The 16,540-nt window shown below is 54.6% G+C and overlaps 1 protein-coding gene across 6 annotated transcripts; it reads left to right on the top strand.

Moving 5' to 3' along the window:
* Window positions 1-5,941: 5,941 nt before the first annotated feature.
* SLC39A13 (solute carrier family 39 member 13) lies at window positions 5,942-14,885 on the top strand. 6 transcript variants are annotated; one of them, XM_003122808.7, is made up of 10 exons: window positions 5,942-6,097; window positions 7,537-7,845; window positions 10,769-10,882; window positions 11,183-11,307; window positions 11,688-11,792; window positions 11,904-11,993; window positions 12,749-12,799; window positions 13,116-13,248; window positions 13,429-13,528; window positions 13,715-14,885. In XM_003122808.7, the coding sequence occupies exons 2-10, from the start codon at window positions 7,545-7,547 to the stop codon at window positions 13,788-13,790; spliced, it is 1,095 nt and encodes a 364-aa protein (XP_003122856.1). In that variant the 5' UTR covers window positions 5,942-6,097; window positions 7,537-7,544; the 3' UTR covers window positions 13,791-14,885. The 6 variants fall into 6 exon arrangements, 4 of the variants coding, with proteins under 4 accessions (XP_003122856.1, XP_084867318.1, XP_084867320.1 ...); XM_085011192.1 differs by having other exon boundaries at window positions 13,405-13,528; XR_014836990.1 differs by lacking the exon at window positions 13,116-13,248.
* The last annotated feature ends 1,655 nt before the right edge of the window (window positions 14,886-16,540 follow it).

Genomic DNA, 16,540 nt, shown 5'->3' with positions numbered 1-16,540 from the left:
GCTCAGTGGGTTAAGGATTCGGCATTGCCATTAGCTGTGGTGTAGTTTGCAGGCACAGCGCAGATCCTGCGTTGCTGTGGCTGTGGTGTAGGTTGGCAGCTGTAGCTTTGATTTGACCCCTAACCTGGGAACCTCCATATGCCACGGGTGTGGCCTTAAAAAAAAAAAAAATGGAGGATTCTTTCACTTTGGCATGTGGTTCAGCAGTACAAGCAAATGAACAAGTTTCACCTAATATCATGAATGAATCTTAGTACCCATGTTGTTGAGTAAAAAAGCCAGTCCCAGAAGACAAATACTTCCTATGAAGTTCAAAACCAAGCCAAACCATATCTTTACCAAAAAAAAAAGTTGTTTCCTTCCCTCTAATACTTTTGTTATTAGGAGATGAAATGATTACCTACCCAAAAGACTCAAGAGTAATACTGAGAAATGATTAGAACCGGTCAGAAAATGTCATTGGCGTACCAGGTATCAAAGGAATACATAAAAATAATTTGCCTTCCTGTGCACTACATTTAAAATGTAATGGAAAATATGTTCTTTTAAATACCCACAAAATGCAAAAGTATCTAAAAGTAAACTTATTAAGAGTTACACAGGGAGTTCCCACTGGGGTACAGCAAATTAAGGATCTGGTGTAGGTCCCAGCTGCAGCTTGGATTCAATTCCTGGCCCAGGGAACTTCCATATGCCTCGGGTATGACTGAAAAATTAAAAAAAAAAAAAAAAGTGAGGGTTATGCAGGATGTATAGGAGAAAAATTATAAAAACAAGTTTATAATTATTAATGTAATGTAAAAGAAAACCTTAAAACAGCTTTTTTCCTTATTAAAAAAAAAAGCCAGATTGGGCAAAAATATTGTCTATTAGCTTTATTTAAAAAAAAAAAAAAAAAAAGCACTGTTAAAATTCAGATTCCCCTGAGAAGGAAGTAGAGTGATGGGAGGGAAGGGGTAAAAGTCAGCAAATCTAAGAAAAAACAAAAATTAAATAAAAGAGAGGCCTGCAAAGGCTCAGATTACAGTATATAGGGATTTCACCTCACTCTGTGCTTCTGAGGCAGGAGAAGGGGAAGGGAGACATTAGGGAGTTCCCGGTGTGGCTCAGCAGGTTAAGAACCCGACAGTGTCCATGAGAATGAAGGTGTGGGTTCAATCCCTGGCCTCACTCAGTGGGTTAAGGATCTGGCATTGCTGAAAACTGCAGCCTAAGTTGAACCCTGTGTTGCTGTGGCTGTGGTGTAGGCTGGTATCTGCAGCTTTGATTCAATCCCTAGCCCAGGAACTTCCATATGCCGCAGATGCAGCCTTAAAAAAAAAAAAAGACACTAAATTCATTTGGACAAACTTTTAATTTTTTTCCTTTTTAGGGCCATATGTGCAGCATATGGAAGTTCCCAGGCTAGAGGTCAAATCAGAGCTACAGCTGCCGGCCTACGTCACAGCCACAGCAACACAGGATCCGAGCTGCTTTTTCGACCTATACCACAGCTCACGGCAACGCCAGATCCTTAACCCACAGAGTGAGGCCAGGGATTGCACCCACATCTTCATGGTTGCTAGTTGGGTTAGTTACCTCTGAGCCACAGTGGGAACTCCCTGGACCAGCTTCTATACAGGGCATAGGCAAGAGCCTGTCTTTCTTTCCAGAAGCCCACACCAGGGGTGGGGGATGGAAGGGATAGAGAAGGCCCGACAGGGCTCAGGGCCCCAGGCCCCAAAGACACACAATACCGAGGGCCTGGACAGACCCAGAAAGCTTCAGAGAGGAAGCAGCCTTGTAAACGGGCTGGATTTCAATCGACAGATGGCGGAAGGGGGAGAGAGGGCCAGGCCTGCCGGGTGGAGTGGGAGTTACAAAGGGGGTTGTAAAGGCATGGAGGCTGGACCGAAATCAGGGCAGCTTGGCTGTGTGCGCTGTACATGGGCTGCCCGTGGAAGAGTTGCTGAGGCAAGGACAGGGGGTGGGAGTGGGGCCGTGCCATGGAGTCAACGGAGCCTCATCCGGCCAGGGCTGGAAATTCAGGAGAGACAGCACCCTAGGAATCCTGAGGGAGCTACGGCTGCTCTGGGAAGAGGGTTAGAGCGAGTGGTTCCAGAGGGGCAGGCCCTGGCTGAGCACCCGGCTCTGCTTCTTTTCCGCGTGACCCTGGGAACCCTGAGACTCAGATACCCTTCTACCAGAGAGAGCTGCCTGCCTGCGGGCCCCCATGGAAAGCCCTGAGAAGGAGAAGGCCTGCTTTCTCACAGAGGGCCACGCTCTGGAAGCAGAAGACATGTGCGTCCACCCCCAGCCAAGAGCCTCTAGCCCAGTGGAGGGGGAGGGTTGTCAGAACATCGGCAATGCCAGGCCACGCTGGTCTCACAGCTGAAGCCTGGTTGCCAAGAGAGACTCCCAGTAAAGATATCAAAGCCTGGAACAATGTGTTTGTTTGTTTGCTTGCTTTTTAGGGCCGCACCTGCAGCATATGGAAGTTCCCAGGCTAGGGGTTGAATCAGAGTTGCAGCTGCCAGCCTACAGTACAGTCACAGTAACACCAGATCTGAGCCTCCTAGATGACCTACACCACAGCTCATGGCAACACCGGATCCCTAACCTCCCGAGCGGGGCCAGGAATCAAATCCGCATCCTCATGGATGCTAGCAGGTTCGTTAGTGCTGAACCGCAATGGGAACTCCAGGAACCAGCACATTAAAGTCAGATCCTGGGCAACTCAGTGAAATCAGAGAAATGTGTCCACAGCTCCCCAATCCCAGATGCCTCCCAGCCCCACAGAGCCAAGCAGTGTCCAGGCTCATCTCACCCTGCTAAAGTTTGCCCAGGAAATCCCTGAGGCCTCCAAACTGATTGATAAGTGTATTGAAAAACATTCATCTATGCTCAGCAAGGAGAAGAGAGGAGTGGCCCCTACCCTGTGTCTATATTGGTTATTTTCATTACTGTAATATTTTCTTTATACTCATGTATCCATACATATACATAATAATAGTAATATCTGATCCTTTTTGGGGGGGCTGTCCCCATGGCTTGTGGAAGTTCCCCCAGGCCAGGGATTAAACCTGAGCCACGGTAGTGACAACACCAAGACCTCAACCACTAGGCTACCAAGGAACTCTGTAATATCTAATCCTTAAGTAGAACTTTGCATAAGTTGGACATAGTTCTCTTTTGTGTATTCATTAATTTAATCCTCATCATTATTCGATTTAGAAATCAATTTTACAGATGAGGAAACAGAGGCACAGGGAGTTAAGTAACTTGCTTCAGGAAGTCTGGTACCAGAATCTAGTGGTCTTAACCATTAAGCTAGGAGGCCATCCTATATACATATGTAAAAGCTTTTATATATCTATTTTTTTACATAATTGCATAAATGTGATCTTTTTTTCCTTTTTTTGAATGCCCTGCAGCATATGGAGTTCCCGGGCCAGGGATCAGTCCAAGCCACAGTTGCAACCTATGCTGCATCTTCAGCAACACTGGATCCTTAACTCACTGTGCCAGGCCGGGGATTGAACCTTTGTCTCAGCGCTCCAGAGACACCTCTGAACCCATCGTACCACGGCAGGAACTCCCATAAATGTGATCTTATACAGGTTTTAACGTGTTTTTAAATTTTTTCCTTTTATTTATTTGTTTGCTTATTTTGGCTATGCCCGAAGCATGCAAAAATTCCCAGGCCAGGGACTGAACCAGAGCCACAACTGTACCCAGAGCCACAGCAGTACCAACACCAGATCCTTAACCTGCTGAGCTGTGAGGGAACTACAAACTTTTCCTTTTACATTTTTATATTTTTCCTCCCCGCACCATGGAATCCATGTCATCAACCCAACGTATGATCTTCCATATTTTGATGTACTCACAATGATACAAGGACTTAGATATACCAATACCTTTAATTACATGTACACATACGTGTTTCCTTTTTTTCTTTTCTCTTTATTTTTTAGGGTCGCATCCATGACATATGCAAGTTCCCAGGCTAGGGGTTGAATCAGAACTGCAGAAGCCAGCCTACACCGAAGTCACAGCAATGCCAGATCAGGGCTGTGCCTGCGACCTGCACCACAGCTCAAGGCAACACTGGATCCTTAACTCACTGAGCAAGGCCAGGGATTGAACCCTTGTCCTCGTGGAGATTAGTCGGGTTTGTTTTTGCTGAGGCACAATGGGAACTCTCCTTTTTGTATATATTTTAAATTAGTAGATTATATTAAATAAACATTTCTGCATCTCCCTTTTCTCACTCATCAATACCTGGAAGCCCCTGGCAGATTTAATTCACTGTTTTTAACAGCCACACACTTGCCCACCCACTGTGTCTTTCTACTTGGTCCTCCTGGCTCAAGGTCATCTTCTAGAGTAACATCTCCACCTCTACCTCCAATACATTAGGGAATCTCACCAGGCCAGGTGAGAGAAAAAGGCAGTGGGAAGGCAGCAAGTGGTGTTTCTAGCGCTGTCTTGTCCATCCCCTTGCTGGTGGCCAGCAGCCCTCAGCCCCTAGAGGCGGGAATGCTGACTATGTTATTGTGAAATCATTTGTATATTGTGAAGTGCTTTGCATATGATGGAGTGATTTGCATATATGGGGGGCATCTTAGAGATCCCAGAGCAGCATCCCTGAGTGTCCTCCTCCTCCTCCCTCTGCAAAGTAATCAACCTAGGGTTTCCACTTCAGAACTTAGGCGGGGGAAGAGGAGGGTGTCCCGGCAGAACTGTGGGCCTTGAGGGGGAAGCAGACAGGGGGCTTTCAGAGGAAAGCTGATCCTTCTTGGTAGGATTGGGGTCTAAGAAAGGCAGCGTTGGAGTGTGAGGTGGAACAGGGCAACTGGTGTAGCATATGACACTTGTGCCCTCAGAGCCCCCAGTAAGGGAAAGTGACACAGGATGGATGAAGGAAGTACCCTAGGAGGCAGATGAGGGTCAGAGGCTTAGAGACTCCCACCCTGTCACAATCTCTGTCCAAATGAGTACCCAAGGGCCCGTTCCTGAGTATAGGTGGTCCTGGCTGATTCCCAGAGAAGGATGCAAAGTGGAAATGCCAAGCCAGATTCCTAAGACTCTAGAAATGAGAGCTGCTGTCACATGCCCTGGGTTCAGGAATATTCAGGTTTCAATTGTGGCTCTGTCATCCGTGCTATTGTGTGACCCTGGGCTAACTACCCCACCTCAATGGGCTAGGCTGAGGGTTCTTTAAGACAATGCAAGCAGAGTAAATGGCAGGTGTTCAGCAATAAACTGCGGTTATAATAATAATGCTATTGTTTGCTGCCTTAATCTGAGGTGAGGGAAGCACAGAGCTCTTGCTCCCCCAGGTTTGGAGTTACCAGCAGCAGTGTCAAGCCACCGTGCATTGGACTCCAAAGGGTTACAAGCCCTGGAGACAAAGGCCTGAGGTTCCCAGTGAAAAACCAAAGCATAAAAATAATTCGATGAGTAAGAATAAAATTCCCTCTTCTGAGGTTCCCGAGGCTAGGCCCCTCCCTGCGGCAGACACTTCCCCTTTCCCTTGCTCATGGAGGAGCCAGACCAGGCTGACTCAGAGAAGGAGTGCCGCAGCCATCCTCCCACCCCGACCCCGGCCCCAAGCCCCAGCACCGGCCCCGGCCCCGGCTCGGAACGGCACAGTCTAGAAGCCGAGCGCGCCCCCGTGCGGCCGCGGCCGGGACTGCCACCCGAGAGAGGAAGCGGCGGCCAGGCCCTCAAGCCCAGCCACCCGGCCGCTCGTGGTCCCTAGAAGGCCGCCGCCTACGCCCTGCCTAGCCCGACCGAGTGCGGTGTCCAGCGGGCTCCCACTTCCGCTCGACCCTCCCCGCTGTGCCCGGTCCGGCCGGAGCGGAAGTGCGCCAGCCGCCCGGGTCCCCCATGGCCGCGAGGCGGAAGCGCGCTCCGACGGCCGCTCCCCCACTACCCCGCGGCGCGCGGCGCGTCGGGTTCCGGACAGGTCCCGTGTGACGTGGCCGCGCGCGGGGGGCGGCTCCGGGCCGGGGGCCGGGTGGCCGGGCCGGGCGGGGCAGACCCGGGGCGGGGCGGGGCTCCGCAGCTGGATGGCCGGGGCCGCCCGTAGCGCCGCCGCTGCCGCCGCAAGGTGAGTGACCGCCCGACCCTCAGGGCCCATGCCCCAGGCGGGACAAACCCTGCCCATCCCGTTGACTTCGGCCCGGCTTGTCTAGATCAGACCTGGGCCTCTTGCCCAGAGCCCGGGAATTCAACTTCCTTGGGCTCTTCTCCCGGCTCCCCACGCGTCGCTCCTCATCTCTCCCTCTCTCTCCCCTTCCGCATCCATCTCCCACTCTCCAGCTCTCCACTCCTGACTCTCCCGCTCCTTGCTTTCTCCTTTCTCTCCGCTTGCTGACTCCCTCGGTACCCTCTCTTCTGTTCCAAACTTGTGGTCCTCTAACCTTTAAGTGACCCGCCGCCGCCTCCAAGTCAGGCCTGGCTCAGTCCTGCTTTTTGGTCCCCAGTGGAGCCCTGCGGATTTAAGGCCTGGAGAGCCTAGACTGGAGCATCTTTAACAGCTGCTTTCCGCCCCCGCCCCCGCCCCCTTCCCAACTCCATCAGCAAATGCGGAAAACTGAGGCACGGCCATCACTGGCTCAAGGTCACAGCCAGCATGAGGCAGGGAAGACCACATTTAAACCTCATGCCTGAGTTTCCAGATTTGTACTTCCCTCTTGGTTGACTCACATCCAGGTCCTGTGATCCATCCGCTGGGTGCACTCCAGGTGTCCACTGCTCCTGGGTCCCAGCAGCATAAGGAGGGCTTTCTGTGCCTGATCCATGCCAGGCATGCTCACCTGTTTAGCAAGCTCATCTCATTTGTGTGAGGGAGGCAAATTCTCTCCATCCTACAGAGAAGGAGACTGAGGCTCAGAGAGAGTCTTCAGGGATTTACCCCCAACCAGCAGCTATAAGCTCAGAGCACAAAGTCAAGGGCAGGTCTTCAAAGCCTGTGCTCTATACATCTGTGAGGCAGCTCCTAACTGAAGGAGCCTCTGTCTTCAGTCCCACCTCCTGTTTGGCCCATTTCCTAGGAAGAAGCCCTAATGATCCTAATCTAGATCAGCTGGTTGGTTTCCCCACCTGCACTCCTCCTATTGCCCCACCAAGCTAGGTGGTGCCGGCCTCTGTCCCTGGGGGTGCTTCACTGGAGGACATCCCGGCCCAAAGCCTCCCCTGGCAGCCAGACATCCAGCTGGGCCAGGCCTGCCAGTGGCTGAGGGGAACCTAGCCAGCGCCTCACCCTGTCATTAAGGAAAGTTTAGCCTCAGGCGGACAGGCTGACACACAGTCTGGAAGTGGCTCCCAAGGAAAAAATGTGTGGTCCTTGGGAGTGAGGTGAGGAGGGGCAGAGCCGCTTTGCTCCATGCACCCATCATTCGGGTCCTCAGAGGCCCCAGGGGGAGGCAGGCAGGAGGCCCGGTGCCAAGGCCTCTGGGAGTGGGGGGAGGGTTAAGATGCCACGTTTCCTAAGCAGGTGTGCGGCCAAGGGTGGCAGCTCACGTAAGTGGCCTTTGTGTTTTTCAGCACGTGGCATGCCTGGATGTCCCTGCCCTGGCTGTGGCATGGCAGGACAAAGGCTCCTCTTGCTCACTGCTCTTGCCCTGGAGCTCCTGGGAGGGGCTGGGGGATCCCAACAGGCCCTCCGGAGCCAGGGGGTGGCAGCGGCCTGTCGCCTGGACAGTAAGGAAAGTGAGTCCTGGGGGGCCCTGCTGAGCGGAGAGAGGCTGGACACCTGGATCTGCTCCCTCCTGGGCTCACTTTTGGTGGGGCTCAGCGGGGTCTTTCCGTTGCTCGTCATTCCCTTGGAGATGGGGACCACGCTGCGCTCGGAAGGTGAGTGACCCTCCTCTGGCTCCCAGGGGCAGCCGGCAGCATGGGAAACATGCTGCTGCTCTTTCTGGGAGAGCCGGGTCCCGTGTCCCGAGTCACAGTGTGTCTGAAGTAAGGGTGGGGACAGAGCATAATTCCTCACCTGGGTCCAGTGAGCTGTGCTCATTTGTCCATTTGTTTGTGCACTGGTTTATTCTGAAACAGTGAAAGTCGGCCAACATTCACCGAGAAGCAAGAGGCGAGGCTGGAAGTATGGATGCCAGGCTGCATGGGTTCAGATCTTGGCTCTGCATCTAAGGGTTGGGTGGCATTGGGCAAGTTTCTTAACTTCACTCTGCCTCAAGCGCCCAACCTTATTTTTTGTTTGTTTGTTTGTTTGTTTTGTGGTTTTTTGGCCACCCTCAGGAATCAGATCTGAGCCGCAACACTGGATCTTTAACTCACTGTGCTGGGCGCGGCATCAAACCTGTGTCCCAGTGCTCCCAAGCAAGCATATGCTGATCCCATTGAGCCACGGGAAACTCCAAATGCCCAACCTTAAAAGAAAAAAAAAAATGGGGATAGTAGTAGTAGCTACCTCATAGGTGTTACTGTGGAGATTAAATGAACTGATGTTAGTAAAGCACTTAGAAGACTGCCCGGAGCCAGGCAAGGGCTCTGTGCTGGGTCCTGGGTGCTGAGGCAAGCGAAGCATTGCCTCTCCCTTAAGTCCCGACTCATAGTGCTGAAGGGTGCTCAAACCCAGAGCCGCTGGGGCACCCTTAACCCACGAACATGCCAGAGGCTGGTAGCCGGCCTGCCTCTGGGGAGGGGATCTGGGAGGTGGGCACAGGCCTGGCGGAGGCTTTTCCTTGGCTGCCCTTTTGTGTTGTGTGCATGTGCTGTCTATCCATAAGAGACATGCTGTAATGAAAAATGAAAAATAAGATCAGATGGGGAGCTGCTAAAAATGCAGGTGCCTGTCACTCCCACCCAAGGGTATGACATAGTAGGAGTTCCCTTCATGGCTCAGCCATTAATGAACCCATGAGGATGCGGGTTCAGTCCCTGGCCTCACTCAGTGGGTTAAGGATCTGACATCGCCATGAGCTGAGGTGTATGTCATGGAGGCGGCTTGGATCTGGTGTTGTTGTGGCTCTGGCGTAGGCCAGCAGCCGTAGCTCCCATTCGACCCCTAGCCTGGAAACCTCCATATGCCGTGGGTGCGGCCCTAAAAAGCAAAAAAAAAAAAAGAAAGAAAGAAAAAGAGTATGACATAGTAGGTTTGGACCAGGGCCCCAGGAATCTTTGAAATGAGGGTCCCAGGGGCCTGTGGTGCCTGCCAGGTTCAGGAACTGTGCATTCAGCAGATGGTTATGAACACATCTCTGCCAGGCACTGGGCTGAGGGCTGGCACCACAGCTGTGGACACAGCCCCAATGACTTACTTGTGTGTCGGATCAGCCCCTCTCATAGCATCCCTGCGAGGTCAACCTAGGGAGGACCTGGATTATTATCTCATTTTACAAATGGGGAAGCAGAAGCACAGAGAAGTTCTTTGAGGAGCCCAAGGTCACATAGCCTGGAAGTGGCAGCTTCTCCTGGGATTCCGTCCCACCACCAAGCTGCCTCTGCCCTCTGGGCCTCAGTTTGTCTATCTAATCAAGAGATTCGACATGGCCCCCTTAGGGAACTTCCAACTCTGGATATTGCAAGGCTGCAAAAGTCCTCAAATCTGGAGTTCCTGCTGTGGCACAGTGGGTTAATGATCTGGCTTGTCTCTGTGGAGATGCCAGTTTGATTCCTGACCCGGTGAAGTGGTTCAGGATACAGTGTTGCTGCAGCTGTGGTGTAGATCACAGCTCCCAACTTGGATTTGATCCTTGGCCTAGGAACTTCCATATTCTGCAAGGATGGCCGAAAAAGAAAAAAAAAAAAGTCCTCAAGTCACTTTTTGGAAAGTAACAGTAGCTGAGGGAGCTCCCGTTGTGTCTCAGCAGAAACAAATCCAACTAGTATCCATGAGGATGCGGGTTCAATCCCTGGCCTCGCTCAGTGAGTTAAGGATCCGGTGTTGCCGTGAGCTGTAGTGTAGATCGCAGACACAGCTGGAATCTGGCATTACTATGGCTGTGGCATAGGTTCGGAGCTGTAGCTCCAATTAGACCCCTAGCCTGGGGACTTCTATATGCCACAGGTGTGGCCCTAAAAAGCAAAACAACAACAACAAAAACAAAAACAAACACAGTAGCTGAGAAAAATTTCCATTTAATAAGCACTTGTGGAGTTCCCTGGTGGCCTAGTGGGTAAAGGATCTGGCATTGTCATTGCTGTGATGCAGGTTTCAATCCCTGGCTTTGGAGCTTCTGCATGCCATGGGTGTGGCCAAAAAAAAGCACTTGCTGTATGTATTATTATTTAATTTCCACAAGATCACTATCAGGTAGATACTACAGTTGTCCACAGTTTGATGAAACTGCCTCCTGGAAGTAATCTGCCCAAGGTTAGCAGCTAGAGGGTGGGGAACTGGGACCTGTCCAGCTCCCAAGCCCTGTCTTTTGTTTTTTTTCGGCTGTGCCCATGGCATGTGGAAGTTCCTGGGTCAGGGTTCAAACCCGTGCCACAGCATTGACCCAAGCTGCTGCAGTGACAATGTCGAGTCCTTAACTCAGTGTGCCACAGGGGAACTCCCAGGTCCAGTCTCTTAACCCTGAAGAGCTGTGGCTCCACAGTGGCCCAGCAGGTTGTGGTGTAGTCCTGCTGAGCGCCAGCTGTTGCTGGGCCTGGGGGGTGGGGGACCCAGGAAGGCCAGCAGCCCACATCCAGCCTCTCAGGGACTCACAGTCTGTCTGGGATCACACTAGGAGCCCAGTCAGCTAGATGGGCCAGAGGTCAGGCCAGAGGCTCTGGTGGCTCAGCTCCCAAGTCCTGCATCTCTGTCTTACAGCTGGGGCCTGGCGCCTGAAGCAGCTGCTCAGCTTTGCCTTGGGAGGACTCCTGGGCAATGTGTTTCTCCACCTGCTGCCTGAGGCGTGGGCCTACACGTACAGCGCCGGCCCTGGTGAGTGAGGCCACAGGCTGGGGGCAGGAGAGCAGTAGGGGAGTGTGGACACCGGTGCCCATGCCCAGGGATGGCCTAGGTCCTGCCCAATCTGCAGAATGACTGCAAGAGGGGTTCTGGGCATCTGGCGGGGAACTTGTCCTGGTCCCAGTGCCCAAGTCCCTATGGATGTCCCTAGGTTCCAGCTACCAGCTAGTCCTGGTACCCTGCCCCTGTCACTGCCCTGGACTAGGTCCCATTCCAAATGGCCCCCTTCTGTGGCCCTGGCCGGGCTTGGCCTGTCAGTACTACCCCCTGCAGGTGGTGAGGGGCAGAGCCTACAGCAGCAGCAGCAACTGGGACTTTGGGTCATTGCTGGCTTCCTGACATTCCTGGCGTTGGAGAAGATGTTCTTGGACGGCAAGGAGAAGGAGGCGACTAGCCAGGTGAGCCCCAGACCCCAGCGCCTACACAGGTCAGCCTGTTCTATGGCGGTGCCCAGGCCTGGAGGCCCAGGCTCTGAATCAAGTCCTGAAAAGAGGGTCTCTTGGCCCTTTCTGGGAGCTCTGGCCAGCCCGTTTGGAAGGACCGGGGGATGATCAGCCCCTGGCGTGTGGCGTGCTGTCACAGACTGACAGTGACAGCAGTGCAGGTGACAGAGGGGCTGCTGGGTTTGGGGGCTCCCGGATGACTGGACAGCAAAGTCTAGACAAATAAAAGGGGTACTTCTTGTCTGTTTCTCCATCTCTTGCTCCCCTTGTCTACCATGGCCAAGTGGAGGGGGGGGGCATCTAATGTCACCTCTCCCTCCTTTTCCTGGCCCTAGGCCCCCAGCAAAGACCCCGCAGCTGCTGCCGCGCTCAATGGAGGCCACTCTCTGGCCCAGCCGGCTGCAGAGCCCGGCCTGAGCGCCGTGGTCCGGAACATCAAAGTGAGTGGCCCACTCAGGGTCCCCTCCTCCTGCAGCCGCCCCACCCTGAGTGGCTGGCCCGGCTCAGTCCAGCTTGCCCAACTCAGCCCGGCTCTCTCTCCCCACACCCAGGTCAGTGGCTATCTCAACCTGCTGGCCAACACCATAGACAACTTCACTCATGGGCTGGCTGTGGCTGCCAGCTTCCTTGTGAGCAAGAAGGTGAGTGGGGTTGGGGCAGCTGGGGCCCAGGCCGTGTGGTGGGAGTGATGGTGCCTGTGTTGACCAGGTGGCTCTGCCTCCAGACCAGGTGTCCCCACTCAATCTCCTTCCAGCTCCCTCCCTCAACACCCGCATCTAAGCCTCCCTGCTGCTCTCCTGGACATGGTCTCCTTTTGTCTCAACCACTGATCCCTTCTCCTTGCTATAAACACTCCTTGTTGGGATCACAGGCCTCTGCCAAGCTGCTACATTTGGCCCCTGCCTGCTTCTTGATGCTTCTCCCCCCGCCTCCTCCCCCTGCCCTCTATGCTTTGACCCCAAGCTCTTTCCTCTCCCATGGCCTCCACCTCACTCGTGCCTCTGCTTGGCATGTTCTTTCTCCCACTCTTTGAACAGCTAGCTCCTCATCCTTCAGGCCTCAGAGCAAAATGCACTTCCTCAAAGAGGCCTTTGCTGACCCCTCATCTCAATTAGGCCCCTCCTGTCCAATGGCACCCAGGCCCTCCTTTCACCCATAGCACTTGGCACGGTGTGTCCTTACATGGGTCCCTGTGTGTTTACTCAGTCCTTGCCTCTCCCCTCCAGGCTGTTAGCTTCTCAGGGAAGGTTCCTTGTCTGTTTTATTCGCTGCTATATTCTAGTAGCCAAATGGTATCCAGCCAGGGCACTCAGTGCAGAGAAAATATTTGTAGAATGAGCAGACAAGTGGGTGCTCTAGTCCTTGGCACAGACCCCACAGACTCCCCTCCCTGCAGATCGGGTTCCTGACCACCATGGCTATCCTGCTGCATGAGATTCCCCATGAGGTGAGCGCCAGAGGGTTCCCCTGATCGGCCATGTGGGCGTGGAGCTGCGGGGAAGGAGCTGGGGTGGGGCTGCCCAGCAGTGGTTGGGGAGCTGGAGCGTGGAGGCCCGCAGCTGCTCAGCCTACTAGGCTGCAGGCACCATTTCAGTCGCGCTCCAGCGCCCTTGAGATTGGGGCCCAACCAAGGGAATGAGGGCTGGGGGTGGGTCCCAGCGATGGGGCTGGTATAGGGGGCTCGGTGTACATGCCCATGCCTGAGACTCCCAGGGGATCTGGCCCCACTGGGGCCCAGAGTGATCGTCTGGACCTCCCCTCAGGTGGGCGACTTTGCCATCCTGCTCCGGGCCGGCTTTGACCGATGGAGCGCAGCCAAGCTGCAGCTCTCGACGGCAATGGGGGGCCTGCTGGGCGCCTGCTTCGCCATCTGTACACAGTCCCCCAAGGGAGTAGGTACGGGCGTGGTGGGTGGTGGTGGCAGGTGGCGGTCAGAAGAGGGGCCCCAGCCAAAGGCGCAGCTGCCCTGACCCTGGTATCCAGGCCGGGTTCTGCCCCAGTCCACCCTGCGGGTGGGGGTGCAGCACACATGACCTCAGGACTCCTCGCCAGTCAAGGCTTCTCCTCCTGCTGCAGAGGAGACAGTAGCCTGGATCCTGCCCTTCACCTCTGGTGGCTTTCTCTACATCGCCCTGGTGAACGTGCTGCCTGACCTCTTGGAGGAAGACGATCCGTGGTGAGCCACCCATGGGGACTGCTCTTTGCAGGGCCTCTACCCCCTCCCTCTCAGCCCTGCCACCCCTGAGCTGGTGCAGCGGGCTTGGTGTACATGCCCAAACCTGAGGCTCCTGGGGGATCTGGCCCCACTGGGGCCCAGAGTGGTCATCTGGACCTCCCCTCAGGTGGGCCCCTCTCCCCACAGGCACTCCCTGCAGCAAGTGCTTCTGCTCTGCACGGGCATCGTAGTGATGGTGCTGTTTTCTCTCTTCGTTGAGTAACCATCCCTGACACCCCACCCCCTGCAGCAATAAGAGACTCGGATTCATTCTGTGACTGTGTGTGTGTGTGAGGCAGACAGCAAGCGAACAAGCCTCCTACCAGAGAAGAGGCTGGTGTGTGTGTGTGTGAGAGAGAGACCGACACTGTGACTCCTCGTGTGCTGGCCCTGGGGCCTGAAGCCCACGCCTGCCCCCAGCCACCCTGTGGTCTCTCCTTGCTACCCTGCCGTCTTGCGCCTCCTGGAGTTGGCAATGAGGAGCAGGAGCCATGGGGCCTCCCCACACCAGGACCCTAAGAGGAGTGAGGGCAGCCCACAGAGCCCCATAGCTGTCTCACGCCAGGGCTGGGGTGGGGGCTGGGGCCTCCTGGGTCCCTGACCTGAGAAAGTAAACCCCTCCATGCGTGCACTTAGCCCCAGGCAGCCAGGGACGAGGGCTGGGGCACCTTCGTTTTGCTGTGTCCAGCGTCCTGGCCCTTCCTTCCCCAGCCCCAAGGCCAAAGACGGGAGGCAGGTGCTCGGGTAGCCCCCCACACCCCACTCAGCACTGACAGTCCTACCCCTCTGGGCATGGAGCTGGGAGCTGCTTTCTAAGACCTATTCCTCATGGTTGCCTGCCCTGGGCCAGCTCCTGCTCCCCCAGCAAATGTTCCCTGGCAGCGCCTGCAGCTCTTGTCACCTCCAGCTGCCAAACAGCAGCCAGCAGGGTGGTGAGCAGCCCCAGGCCAGAAAGGCCTCTTGGTCCGCTCAGAGATGCTCGTGCCAGCACAGGGTCCAGGCAGACACTCTGGGGGCAGGAAGAGAGTGAGCCACAGCTGCCCCTCCCAGCTCGGGCCCCACGTTGTCAGCACTCAGGAATGCGCTCTGGGAGAATGCTGAAGCCATAATCCCCAGCTATTTCCCTTGGCTGACGCCCAGGTACTCAGCTGGCCCACTCCACAGCCAGGCTGCAGCCCTGCTGCTCCACTGACTGTGGGCGTCCTGAGAAGTAGCCATCAAGAGGGTCTGAATGGTTTTACAGCAGTTTTGCTGTGGTTCCGTTTGTATCTGTAAATATTTGTATAGATGAGATGCGAATAAATATACAGAAACTGGCTCCCTCTGTTCTGCACATCACAGCCTGTGGTCACCCCGTGCGCCAGCCAGGTTGGCTGCCCTGCGGGCCACTGCTCCTGCAGGCTGCCCAGCCAGTCTCCGCCCTCATGCCTACCTTCCCCCTCTTCTGCTTTGCCTGTTTATCTCTGGTACTTTTGGGGTGCTTTTCAGAACAGGGTATACACGTTTCTCTGGCTTGTTAGCTTTTTTTGGGGGGGGGGTCTTTTTTTGCTATTTCTTTGGGCCGCACTCGCGGCATATGGAGGTTCCCAGGCTAGGGGTCGAATCGGAGCTGTAGCCACTGGCCTACGCCAGAGCCACGGCAATGCAGGATCCAAGCCGAGTCTGCAACCTACACCACAGCTCACGGCAACGCTGGATCGTTGACCCACTGAGCAAGGGCAGGGATCGAACCCGCAACCTCATGGTTCCTAGTCAGATTCGTTAACCACCGCGCCACGACGGGAACTCCCTTGTTAGCTTTTTGTCACAATAAAACAAGCCTGGCTCTCTGCCACTATAGCTCACGTCACCCCTAAGGATGGTGTCCTCATTTTCTAGACCTACGAACCAAGGGCTTTTTCCTGGCCTGTCCCCTGAGTATCTTAACCACAGAAGGGAGCTCCTTCCAAAGCCATCTCCAGGTTTGGTCTCCATGATATTATTTTTCATTAAAAACAAAGGAAAATGAGCTTTTTTTAGGGCCACACTCGAGGCATATGGAGGTTCCCAGGCTAGGGGTCTAATCAGAGTTACAGCTGCCAGCCTTTGCCACAGCCTCAGCAATGCCAGATCCAAGCCATGTCTGCAACCTACACCACAGTTCACGGCAACGCCAGATCCTTAACCCACTGAGCAAGGCCAGGGATCGAACCCACAACTTCATGGTTCCTAGTCAGATTCGTTTCCGCTGCACCACGGTGGAACTCCAGCTCTTTATTCTTTTTTTTTTTTTTTTGCTATTTCTTTGGGCCGCCCTGCGGCATATGGAGGTCCCCAGGCTAGGGGTCGAATCGGAGCTGTAGCCACTGGCCTACACCAGAGCCACAGCAACACAGGATCCGAGCCGAGTCTGCAACCTACACCACAGCTCGAGGCAACGCCGGATCGTTAACCCACTGAGCAAGGGCAGGGACCGAACCCGCAACCTCATGGTTCCTAGTCGGATTCGTTAACCACTGCACCACGACGGGAACTCCCCAGCTCTTTATTCTAAACCACATGCTCACCTCTGAATATGCTGCGTGCTACTAGAAGAAGGGGGAGGGGGAGTCCCACAGTTTTCTCTCCCACCTTTAGCAGGCTGCTGGCTGAGGGAGGCTGGTCCAAGAGCTATGAAGCCCCAGCTGGCTGTATCCTCAGCGGAGAGTGCTTGGCTCCGACTCAGTACCTTCAGCAGAAAGGGATCTACTTCATCTGATTGTGCCACACTCAGGACCTGGAGGTCCAGGCCTAATGGAACCAAGCAAGGAGCCCAAGGCTGTCCCACCAGCCCCTCCCCTCCTGAGCCGGGGGGGTGGGGGTGGGGGGCTCCCCGTGTTGGGCCCCTGCTGGGCGGCAGATGCACATGCAGCCCTGGTACTCAGCCCACTGAAGGAGGCAGTGAAGCCCCATTTATAGATGATGCGAGGGCAGGGGGTGATGTGGGAGTGGGGG

The sequence above is a fragment of the Sus scrofa genome, chromosome 2, assembly GCF_054392235.1.
Source record: "Sus scrofa isolate SSC_HxYL_T2T_F1_AM1 chromosome 2, Sscrofa_HxYL_maternal_Yorkshire_Landrace_v2.0, whole genome shotgun sequence".
Lineage (NCBI taxonomy): Eukaryota > Metazoa > Chordata > Mammalia > Artiodactyla > Suidae > Sus > Sus scrofa.
The sequence above is the reverse complement of the archived record's forward strand: the minus strand, read 5'-3'. Positions and strand labels throughout refer to the sequence as shown.

Bases quoted from the DNA above. Each gene is read 5' to 3' on its own strand.
- SLC39A13 (XM_085011192.1), top strand. From the start codon at position 7,545: ATGCCTGGATGTCCCTGCCCTGGCTGTGGCATGGCAGGACAAAGGCTC. The intron at 12,800-13,115 runs GTGAGCGCCAGA...ACCTCCCCTCAG, and splicing joins TGCATGAGATTCCCCATGAG to GTGGGCGACTTTGCCATCCT. The intron at 13,529-13,714 runs GTGAGCCACCCA...CTCTCCCCACAG, and splicing joins TTGGAGGAAGACGATCCGTG to GCACTCCCTGCAGCAAGTGC.